The sequence below is a fragment of the Wyeomyia smithii genome, chromosome 2, assembly GCF_029784165.1.
Source record: "Wyeomyia smithii strain HCP4-BCI-WySm-NY-G18 chromosome 2, ASM2978416v1, whole genome shotgun sequence".
Lineage (NCBI taxonomy): Eukaryota > Metazoa > Arthropoda > Insecta > Diptera > Culicidae > Wyeomyia > Wyeomyia smithii.
This window is the reverse complement of record NC_073695.1, coordinates 148181239-148193838: the sequence shown is the minus strand read 5'-3', so window position 1 is coordinate 148193838 and position 12600 is coordinate 148181239. Positions and strand designations below refer to the sequence as shown.

At 34.4% G+C, this 12600-nt stretch overlaps 1 protein-coding gene across 6 annotated transcripts in view; it reads right to left on the bottom strand.

Moving 5' to 3' along the window:
- LOC129723376 (protein mini spindles) overlaps window positions 1–12600 on the bottom strand; it is a 487241-nt gene that overhangs the window by 411872 nt on the left and 62769 nt on the right. For 5 of the 6 annotated variants that reach the window (XM_055677565.1, XM_055677567.1, XM_055677563.1 and 2 more), the window contains exons 2-3: window positions 2337–3453; window positions 2098–2278 (exon numbers count right to left, since the gene is read on the bottom strand). In XM_055677565.1, the coding sequence (XP_055533540.1) occupies window positions 2098–2278; window positions 2337–3416 (1261 nt within the window). In that variant the 5' untranslated portion in view covers window positions 3417–3453. Of the gene's footprint in view, window positions 1–2097; window positions 2279–2336; window positions 3454–3611; window positions 3777–12600 lie in introns of all 6 variants that reach the window. The other variant, XM_055677564.1, reaches the window with a different exon arrangement.

Genomic DNA, 12600 nt, shown 5'->3' with positions numbered 1-12600 from the left:
CTGTAGAGAATCAAAACAATTTTAACATGATCTAGGGCATTAGCTTGCCGCAGAGTTCACTTAACTCGCAGGAAACACCTTGCAATAACATAGCATTCCAGAAGCATTCCTATTATGAATCGTTGACCGAACAGAACGATAACAACTAACGAGGCATTTTTATTATGAAACCAAACAGATAAATGACAAAAAAAGCATCCTTTTTATGAATAGTATTAAAACAATAACCACGCGCCCTAGTTATAAGGCGTCGAACGATCGGTGGCTTGCGAAATGTAAATATCCTAACGAGCATGCCACACAATGTTTACCTTTACAATTTAACTATAAGCAAAACAGAAGCCGGAGGCACAGCGTCACTCACGGTTACCTTCAAGCACTCACGGTTGCGCATGGTACCGAGAGCTTGCGCGCTCTCGGATACTCACAATTAGCGCGCGAACAAATACCGTACGCTCTCGCACGTTACTCCGATGCACGTGCTCTATAACACCCGCGGTATAATAATATGTACTAAAATTCAACTCGAAAACGAAACAGAGTAATAAATACTATAGGTTAGAATAGAACCGCTAGATAGACGATAACTCAGGTCGGAGGAGAAGAGTCTCTCCGCTCTGAGTTACACAGGTTAATATTTAAGCAAAATTGTAACTTAATAAAATCAATCATCTTTATCTATCATCTAAAAGAGGTGATTCCGCGAATCGAATGTTCGCGTACAGGACTTTGTGTGTTTCATTTCTAAGTGATCACAGGTCCTGGTAGAGCTCCTAACTCTACACTGGACTTATTTTTTAAAGTTGCGTATTAACTTCAAGTTTCCTTAAAAAAAATCGAAAAAAAAATTCAACTCTTTTTTAATTGAAATTTAATTTTTATTTTTATTTTTTTTTGTCAGAATTTTTTTTTGTACATTCTCATTCTCAGACAGTTATACTATACAACCAACGGTTTCTGGGCTACAATGTTTTGATTCATTCAAATTAAAAATAGTCGATTAAATTTTCGCGTATTTCCAGATCATTTGGCGCGATTCTGCTCATTTGTATCTGCTCAATCTCTTATTGGCTGGAGATATTGGCGTACGCATACCGATCGAAAAGCGCTTAGATTCACGTCACCGTCAAATGACTGTGAAACACGGCGGAGGTAATGTGATAGTTTGGGGATATTTCTCTGCTAATGGTCATGGCTCGATTCTCGGAATCACCAGAATTATGGATCGTTTCATGTTGTACATCATGAGAGACGTTGTTACCTTATGCCAAATAGAATATGCCGATAAAGTAAATATTCCTGCATGATTATGACCCTAAGCACACTGCCATTATTTGGGGGCTTAGCCCCCCGACGCGATTGCATTGCCTTTTGCGCAGTTTTCCTATTTCGTATAAATGCAGCGAATTCATTAACTATTCATACTTTTCAGATAAGCTGCTGTATATTTAAATTAAATGTATTACTTTTGAATTATTTCATTCATGAAAAAACATCAGAAAAATTTCTTTGCCCCACCACGCAAGACGGAGTAGCTACGGCACTGTGCTAACATTAACTCGATGAACGTTGTTGTAAAGTTGCACTCGTTCAGGAGAAAAACCTCTGTGATTTGAATTTTGGTTGAATTTGTTAATATTTTTCTGTATTGATAATGTTTAATTTTGTTGAAATAAATGTTTTGTCCAATACTGCATGTACACATTTTCACGGCAATCGGTTCAGTAGTTTTTGAACCTATAGAGAATAGACAGACAGAAAGATATTAACATTTAGGCGGCATCCATAAATTACGTAACGCTCATAGGGGGGGAGGAAGGGTTTCCTTGAGCGTTACGATTTGTTACACAGAAGAGGGTGGAAGGTGAAAGCTCCGGAGAGACTCTTCAAAAACGAGCATTTTTATCAAGCAAATCCTTCTACAGTGTAACGCTATTTTTATGGGGGGAGGGGGGGTTGTAGGTGTTGGCGTTACGTAATTTATGGATTATGGATATCTATGAGGCTATGGATATGGAAAAACTATAGGTATTTATTGTTAGATAGATTTTTCAAATACGAAACAATTGCATCAGAATGAAAAATTAATTCACTTACCTAAAAAGGAAGCGGTTTCCATTTTCACACTTGGATTTTTATTTCCCAGTGCTTCCGAAATATCATCCTGCATACATTCCAATGTGGTAGAGAGAGAAATTGCGTCTATAGCATCCCTCAGTGCAATTACGACATTGGTCTTCTTTTCTTTAAATTTCTCCAAAATTGCCGGGATGCATACCTAGAAATTAAACGACGTAAATTACATACAATTTCATGCAAGCCTAATGTTACAATACCCCAGCGTACGGATTGAATTTTTTTCCCAATCCTTTTGCAACCATTGCTAAGCATTTGGCTGCAAGAGCTACCAAAACTACATTGGTATCCTTCACGACAACTTTTTTAAGAGCACGTACAACGTCTCCATAATCGCCGGTCTGGAGTTTAGGGTTTTGTAATAAAATTTCCAATGCTTCTAAAGATTCTTTTCTTTCTTGCCATTTCTTGGCTTCGATTTTTTCGTAGAAATCTTTGGGTAACTTGGAAAGAATATCCACCGGATCCACTAAGTCGAATGGATCGATTTCCTCTACTGCATCTGCCTCATCATTTATAGCACCCTCACCTGCATCGCCACTGGTGCCAACCACAACCAACATTTGTTTCTCTTGTTGAGAACGCAAATATCTCGTAGGAATTGCTTTGCAGTTGCCAACCTTTTCAAACTCAGATTCCAGCTCAGTTAACAGAACAGTGGGAAGAGAAGCAATTTGTGACTTGAAAGCAGCTCCAACCCACCTATAAATTTCTATCGTAAGTGATTTGGATTCATCTCGAACCAACTTATCTCGATCACTTAGCAATGCAGGAAGTTTTTTCATAATTGGTTTGATATTGATTACTTTGTTTCCAAATTCTTTCAAGGCTTGGGTAATTGTAGCAATGCATGATGACACTATTTTTGGATTTTTTTGCTCTGCTCCCTTCAATAATTCCTCCAATACAACATCCTGTTTTTCGACTTCAATATACATCAATGTTATTTGAACTGCCAAATCCTTGGTTTTAGCTTTTGGTGCTCCTATGCATTTAGTGATGATACCACCCATTACTTCATTAACTGTTCTTCCCGCGTTTCCACTATTCTCAATAAAAACTAAAGCTGCCTCTAAACCTTTTTCCTGTGCTACCGCATTGTTATCGACGACAAATTTTCTAATGAGTCCTAGATATTTGTTCCATTCCAAAGACTTTTCGTCGTCGATTGTACGGAATAGTTTAGCTGCTTCTTCGTAACCATCAACGCGAGCTTTCCATAGCTTATGTACACATCGTTCTTCCACTGATAACTTTTTGTACTCGGTGTCCTCTTCCATCTTGCAAATATCAGTAAAAATGTTTAAGAAATCAACCCTAAAAACAAACAAAATCATTCTGTGATATAGTTATTGCTTATATATATACAGGCAAACTTCGATATAAGGTACATTTCGATTTTTAAGTTGTACCTTATATCGAATTGTACCTTATATCGAATCATGAAACATTTTCAACAACAGGGCTTAAAATACTTTATTTTGTTGTCATTTGTCTACGTATAGTTTATTTGGAGAATAGAATCCAACTATAAGTGTTAATCAACTTGTTTTAAGTACAATTTGAAACACATAGTTATTTTTGGGTTTTTAGAAGATCTTTAGCCGCGTGTAAAAGTTTATTTCCAAAAAGTGTGTCATCTAGAAAAAAAGAAAAAATCAAGCCGTTACGTTATTATCACTTTTTTTTTCAACATTTATTTACATTCGTAAAGACTTTTTATTGAAACTGCTTCTTTTTTCTCCTTCTCGTTGTTATTTATTTTTTGGTCCGATGTATAAGAACCATGAATATCTGCTTACGGGTTGACAACTTTTTCAATGATATCCTCGTCCTTCAGGATTTCGGAATCGGCATTTTCTTCATTTCATTTGAAAATGACCGTTTGAACTTACTTTTCTTTACACATAAGGGTGGCCTAAAGTTGCATTTTGCACACTGGCACGTGAAAAACGTGATCGTCAACCTTTTGAGTGTAAAAATGCTATTTAAATGCTATAGTGTATTCGAAAAAGTTTTTGTTTATCTTGAGGGGAAACTTTTGATGCAATAAGATTTTTGAATAATCTGCCTAAAAGTGCAATGAAATTAATTTATTTTAATTACTTATTAATTCAAAGTTAAGTCTTTAGCAAAGTTGTAAGTAGTATTTTTGCTGAAGACGCTTTGATTTTATCTCTTGAATATTGACCACATCCAGGTAGTTTTATACACACATTCTTGAAATGTTTGGAAATCAATATATATATATATATATATATATATATATATATATATATATATATATATATATATATATATATATATATATATATATATATATATATATATATATATATATATATATATATATATATATATATATATATATATATATATATATATATATTTTTTTTTTTTTTTTTTTTTTTACATATATCTCTTGATAAACGTATTCAAATACTCCTGTATTTTTATAAAACCGTTATGTTATCATTCTAAATTAAGTTTAAAATAATCTAAAACTTTTGGTGTTTGTTAGAAAGTTCGGATTTTCAATGAGGGTATTTTTACGGTATGAATCAACAACATGCAATATAAACTGAAGTTCGTCTTCATTATGTGTTGGAACACGGTCAGAATTTTTCATGAATTTAACACCATGTTCTGTGGCGTCGTTTATAGCGACATTTACATTTTTCGGCAAATGCAGCCATTTTTATCTTAAATTCGATAATTTCATCGTGTTCCTTGGAAAATTTCACATAAGAAACAACTATCATCCCGAGGTAATATGAGCCAATCTCCAGATATAACAATTTTACGAAAAAAGTTGTAAGCCATTTTTATTTTAAATTTGATGATTTCATCGTGGGAAATTTCACATTAAAAACAACCATAATCCCGAGGTAATATGAGCCAATCTCGAGATATAGCATTTTTACGAAAATAGTTCTGAATTTCGTAATTAATTTTTCGTAAAAATGTTGTATCTCAAGATTGGCTCATATTACCACGGGGTGATAAGTGTTTCATACGTGAAATTTTCCGATCAAAACCGATGAAACCATCAAAATCAAAATAAAATTAGCTGCATTGGCCGAAAAATGCAAATTTAATTAAAATTAAAAAATTAATATATATATATATATATATATATATATATATATATATATATATATATATATATATATATATATATATATATATATTATATATATATATATATATATATATATATATATATATATATATATATATATATATATATATATATATATATATATATATATATATATATAAATAAATAAATAAATATATATATATATATATATATATATATATATATATATATATATATATATATATTATATATATATATATATATATATATATATATATATATATATATATATATATATATATATATATATATATATATATATATATATATATATATTAGGGCGGTTCGATTTGTAGGGGATCAAAAAATCGCTTAGGCACATATGATTTTCGGATTCTAGGGATCAAAATAAGATACTTTGCTCAAAAAACTATACCTCTAAAATAATTCTGATGTCCCTTGTACTAACGTGTAGGTACCTAAAAGGTCAAATTTCAAAAAATCCTGTTTTGACCCATTTAGAGTGCCCAAATCGAGTCCAAATGTATGACCGACCCCCACTAACTTTGGAAGGGCCGACCCACCCATGCTAGTGTTACCCCCCTGGGACCCCCCTAGGGGGTCTCCCATACAAAAATATCAAAAAATATCAAAAAATCACCATTTTTGGCACTTTATATGACAAAAATCAGTGAAATGGCTATTATTTTTCCGCACAAATGAAGTTTCTAGGAAAAAAAAGGTTTTTTTTTTGTTTTTGGATTTTTGTTTTCTCCTGCTTCGCATGGGATTCGGTCCTGAGTCTTCAGCACATACATACACAATTACACATATTTCTGAGCCATTCTCATTGCAGATGGCGTTTGCAGTTGGCGTCCTTTTGAACATAAAATCGTATATCACTCTGTTACATCATATGTTATATTTTTATTTCGACCAGTCAGGCGAGCACCGCTGGTATGCTACCACAACGGCTACCACGCACGGACGCTCCGTTTCCACTGTTCCCACGCACACTGTAGAACCAGAGTGAATAAATAGAGTTACGCAGAGTCTGAAACCAGAAAAACCAACGAACACTGCAAAGTCGGGTGTTTTCGTCAATGAAATAGTCTGCTGGGAGGCAACAAAAATCCATCCACTGTTTCCTCACAATCGGATTCGGATTCTTCGGGAACCGAAAAAAACTCACATTCCTTACTGTTTTTTGTTATTACACAAAACGCACTTCATTTTATCTATCTCTATCAAACTTTATCAAACGAACTTGTTTTAAATTTAAATACAATAACTATCTTTTCACTCTGACAATAACAACACTCCGTTGAAGTCAACTGGAACTTGAGCAAAAAGGGGCTGCCAGAAAAATATTTTGGTGGATACATAAAAAAACCGTGTTGCTGTTTTGACTGAATTTCTCTCTGCGTCACTCTATCTATTCACTCTGTGTAGAACTAGTGTAGGTTTCGTATAGGATAGAAACGTCAACATAAATCATTCTACATCGTCCGCCAAAGAGTCAACACCTAAAATAAAAACCTGAAAGTGAAAGTGAAAATTGTTAAAGTCAAAATATATTTTTTTTAGTTTACAATGAACCCGCAAGATGAAATAGCAACAACATCATCAGCTATCGAAAACCCAATGAGTCATTAACCCAAGCATGATGTTGCTGTTTTTGGTGTGTCTTCTGATTTGAATGATATTAATTTACCAACCGGTCTGGATAACTTGAGATATTATTTTTACTTAAGCGAACGTGCAAAAACAGAACAAAAAAAGTTTTCTTATAAACAATTCTCTAATCACGTAATAGATAGGTTGGTTGGAATTTGGGAAAAACTTGGTATGGAAATAATTTCAAATGTTGCTGTTAAATTGAATAGATTGGTTGACAAATACCAAGCCGAAATTAAGAAGACGAATAGAGACCTTTTAGTGTTTACCGGTACTCTGAACGAAATTTTTTTATTTTATATTGGAGCATGTAAATGCGATTTGACGGCAGCTCAATGTAACTGCGGTTTGGTTCCAGAACGCCTCAAAGAGTTTATGCACGATCAACATAAACAGAGAAGACTAACAATTGATGCATTTCTGATGGAAATTGAAGAGCAAGGGACATCGTCATCAATGCCAACAATGCCAACATACGAAGATCCCGATGATACAACATACGTAGACGTACCGATGACGGTTGATGAAGATGTTATGAATAGAAGCACAAGTTCACAATACACAGAAAGATACGATTGTTTTAACTTTGCCTTGATGTGTGACAGATTTGGTGTGTCTGATAGAGTAGCGTTAGCATTGGCAACCAGTCTTTTCAAAGATTTTGAAATGAAAGATCAGCATGGCGAACCTCTCATCATGGATAAATCGAAAGTTCGTAGAGAAAGAGAGAAATGCAGACGAATAGTGCTCCGCAAAAGGTTTGATGATTCCAGTTTAATAGCGTTTTCATTCGACGGCAGAAAATATGATACTTATACGAGAGAAAAAATTGATGGTAAGTATCATAGTAGGATGGTAAAAGAACCTCACCTTGTTATTTTGAGAGAACCGAATTCTCGATTGATTGGTTACGCAAGACTGGTAGAGGAAAGTGCTGAATACAAAACAACAAAATTGAATGAATTTTTCAACGATAAAAACATATCTCTGGATTCATTGATTGGCATATGCACTGACGGTGAGCCAACAAACACTGGCACACACGGTGGAATTATACGAAGATTCGAATTGCTGCTAAAAAGACCATTGCATTGGTTTGTTTGCCTTCTACACTTCAACGAACTTCCGTTTCGACATTTGTTTGGGGTTTTGGATAAATCATCCACCACTGGACCAACATCAACAACCGGGAAACTAAGCAAGCAAATTGAAAATTCGGAAGCTCTTCCGGTAAGTCATTGCTATCACTCATTTATTATAATTTTCTAACATTTTGAATGGTGAAATCATAATAAATTTATTTAATTATTATATATTTTTAGGTGGTGAGCGACTTTCAGAGAATTGCGTTGGAAAATATGCCTCCTGTTGCAGAACAGCACGAATATTCCACCGATTCGCAGTACTTATACGACATGGCACATGCAATTTCTAATGGCGTGGTTTCTGTGGATCTGGCTAACATAAAACCAGGGAAAATTGTACATTCTCGCTGGCTCACCAAGGCCGCTAGATTATTACGATTATATGTGACAATGAAATAACCACCTAAAAATTTAAGAATTCTGGTTGAATTTATAATTAAGGTTTATGTGCCAATGTATTTTAATATCAAGTATTACAGCTCTGTCGTGTACGGTAGTGTATTATTTTTCAAGTACATTACTTGGGCACAATTTCTGGAGCCAAATTTACGCACTGTTGTCAATCATGTAATTAAAAATAATCCATATTTTGCACATTCGGAAAATATCTTGCTATCAATGTTGTTTGATGATAGGAAAGAGGTGCGCGACTCTGCTATCAAGAAAATTTTACGATATCGAGACAATGTTGAAGACCCAGCGGAACTTAGAGAATATAAAAAACCAGATATAAACTTCCATTGCTTCGATTACACGAAAATGATCGATTTGACTGATAAAAATAACGTATTTGAACCATCATTCACGCGAATCATTCCGTATGAAACATTGATAGCATATTTAAATGAAGATGATTCACCATTTACTGATCCGCATATTCCATTACATATACAAGGAACGGAACAACACGTTCAACTGCTAGCTAGCGTTTCCAAACGAGTAATATCGGAAAATGTAGAGGCTGTTATGGAGGCGACATTAGAGAACCGTGCGAAATTGCCCAGTGTTGAAACCAAAAAAGACTTCAAACAATAATTTTTTAGTTTCTTTCCTATGTTCTGATCGAATAAATTTTTAAAGAGAAAACAAAAATCCAAAAACAAAAAAAAAAAAACATTTCTTTCCTAGAAACTTCATTTGTGCGGAAAAATAATAGCCATTTCACTGATTTTTGTCATATAAAGTGCCAAAAATGGTGATTTTTTGATATTTTTTTATATTTTTGTATGGGAGACCCCCTAAATTATTAGTTATTAAAATTATCGAAAAAATACGCTGAAATGTGCTATAACTTTGTAAGGAAAAGTCTTGGAGATTTATGGTCTTCAACAAAAACGTGTGTTTTGTATGCCAAAATGCTTCTTTAAAACAACGTTTTCTTGTAAAATTTAATTAAGAAAAGTTAAGTGCAAAATATTAACTTTTAGTAACTTTTACGGAAAATACTCTGTAACCCTGTACCCAATAAAGATAGGAATTTTGTTTGTTCAGCAAAGATTCATATTTTTACACGTTTTAAACCTTCTCCAAATCAACCATTCCTCTATCTCCTAACACAAAAAAAGTTAGTATATTTGATATATGAAAACCTACTGCAACATATGCTCGCCGTACTCTAATATGGGTGGATTGGCACAAATGGAACCTAAAGGAGTTTGTAGTACTTCAGCTTAACTTCAAGGAAAAGTATTGACATCATGATTCCACTTGCCCCTTTTTAACCTATACGTTCTTGAAGTTATCGAAAAAATAAGCTAAAATATGATATAACTTTGTAAGGAAAAGTCTTGGAGATGTATGACCTTTGGCAAAAATGTGTGTTTTATGTGCCCTAACAATTCCTCTGAACAATACTTTCGTGTAAAATGCAACTAACAAAAGTTAAGTACAAAAAACTAACTTTTAAGTAAGTTCCATGTAAAATACTTTATTACTTTGTACCGAAAGAAGATAGGATTTTCATTTGTTCAACAAAGTTTCATAGTTTTGAATCTTTTACAACTCTGCTGAATGAACTATTCTTCTATCTCTTAACACAAAAAAGTTAATTTTTTTTATTTTTAGTATAGTAAACTTTTTGAGTTTGTTCCAAAAAAATAGAACAAAACAACGATTTGGACCACCGCTGAAGATGCCCTAAGCGATATATTTCAAAGCGTTCTAGTTTAGCAAGAGGAATCATGAAGAATTGTATATCATAAACTTCTACCTACCTCGTCTATAAACAGAGCCGAATTGACGACTGTGGAAGCCCGGGGCCCAGTTTTAATATTGCAGATATTGATGTTGCTTTTACGTGCGTGATGTCAACGGTTCCAAAAGTGTTTTGAAATTAGAAGGTATGATCGACCGTTCAGTATATCACTAACACCGATAAAATAGTTTCACCAATCCATTCAATTTTTTATGGAAACTACTTTTTGCTCCCATTACAATACATACAGGGGGTAGACAAAATGATTGAGACAGGTGAAATTTTGTCAAAATTCAAACGATCAGAACTTCACGAAAAATAAATCAATTTTGACGAAACAGGTTTCATTTTACTGGAAAACTATCCTACTTTCCAAATATTATGTGAGGACTTGATGCGAGCAATGGACACCGGAAATGTTCCGGATTTTGGGAGTGTGTGACAAAATGTTCATTTTTGCAACGCTTAGAACTTTTCTGACAGCTAGTTTCTTGTGGATTTCTATGTTGCTAATAAACTAGAATTCATTCCGAGTTCATTGATAAGCTTGAAAATCCATCAAGGAACCATTGAGATACGGATTGTTTAATTCTGAGTGTTGTTTTTGGCAGGTTTTTTTTCGGTTGGGTGAATACATAAGTATTCCATTGCGGCCAGTTAGTAGCCTTGTGCAGTATCTGAGGCCCTAAATATTGTAAATGTACTGGTAAGAGCAGCAAACATAATAAGTAGTAGTGTAGTTTTATATATACAGTGTACGAGGCACCCGACTGGGTGGTTGCGACGATTTTTGCTCGGTAAGTTCGAGATGCAACGTTATCACTTTCCATCTCCGGAATTCAAGGAATTGATGTCTGACTAAGCTTGGTATGGTAAGCGGATTTCCAACAATCAGTATACAGTCAACTCTCCTTCACTCGATATTATGTATCTCGATGATCTCCTTAACTCGATGAATATCCAGGGTATTAGGGCCACTTTACTCATATTTTTTTTTTAATTTACCTCTCTAACTCTATACCCTCGCTAGCTCGATAATTCCTGTCCCTTCGAAATCGATTTAGGGAGAGTTAACTGTAATACCATGGATGTTTACTTGTATGAGTGACACAAGAGGTTTCACAAATTTCTACTGATATTTAAATCTATAACTATAAAAATGCAGTCCGGTCTGTCTGTCTGATCCATATAGGCTCGGAAACTACTGAACCGATCGACGTGAAAATTTGTATGTAGGGGTTTTAGGGGCCGAGAAAGGTTCCTATGATGGTTTGAGACCAGAGGCGACGCGTGACCAAGTGGGCCACCTGTTCAATCGACATTTGCAACATTAAAACAACAGTATTGCGATAACAGATTTTAAAAGTTTTATCTATCGACATTTATTTATATAAAAAAAAGAATCCTTCGGTTTACTTTTAACGCAAACTTGTCGATAATATCGTCGTAAAATAATGGCGTCAGCGTCATCTCATGGAGTAAATCTTTCTCCACAGCCATCATCATAATACCAAATAATCGATTCTGCCCCGATTTAGACCGCAAATAATTTTTGATCCGTCGGAGAACCGAAAACGTTCGTTCGACGGACGCCGTTGTATTAGGCAATGTCAGTATCATTCTGGCCAGCCGAAGCGTTTCGGAGAAAGTTTGATGCAGGTTTTGTCCAAGGATAAACGAAATTAAATACAATATATTTTTGCCTCTGAACTCTTCGCGCGAGTAAAGAACGGTCAGCTCATTATACAGCTTCGCTTCATCGAATTTAGAATGGTACGAAATAAGCATTTTCAAATTCTTTGTAGGGAATGTGACATTGAATTCGGCAAATTTTTCGTGATTCAACAAAATGATGAATTTGTATTCATCTAGTTCTTTGAATCGTTTAGACATTTCGTCAATAATTTTGTCAATGATAAAGTCATATATGGGACGATAATTGATACCGTTGCTATCAGTGATCGTTTCGCCAGAAACATCAATTGCATCGTTAAGCGTTCTGTAGAAATGATGCTCTGCTTTGAGCTCTTCGATAGAAGCGAGGCAAGCCTTGACGTTACGTAAACATTCTACTACGTCCAATTCTTTTGTTTGCAAAATTTGATACAGTACATCTGTATGTGCAAAAATATTAGCAAAAAGTTTGAGCAAGAATACGGTATTGAATTCAAGCATGAATGCGTGAAGACCTCTGGCTGTAGTACAAGTTTCAGCATCAAAGACACTGTCGCCAAGATAAATCTCACCTAAACATTCATTAATCGCTGCATAATTCGAATCAATTATTTTGATCATACGCGAATTATACGTCCATTTGGTCTTGCAAACATTTGGTATGTGGGTCT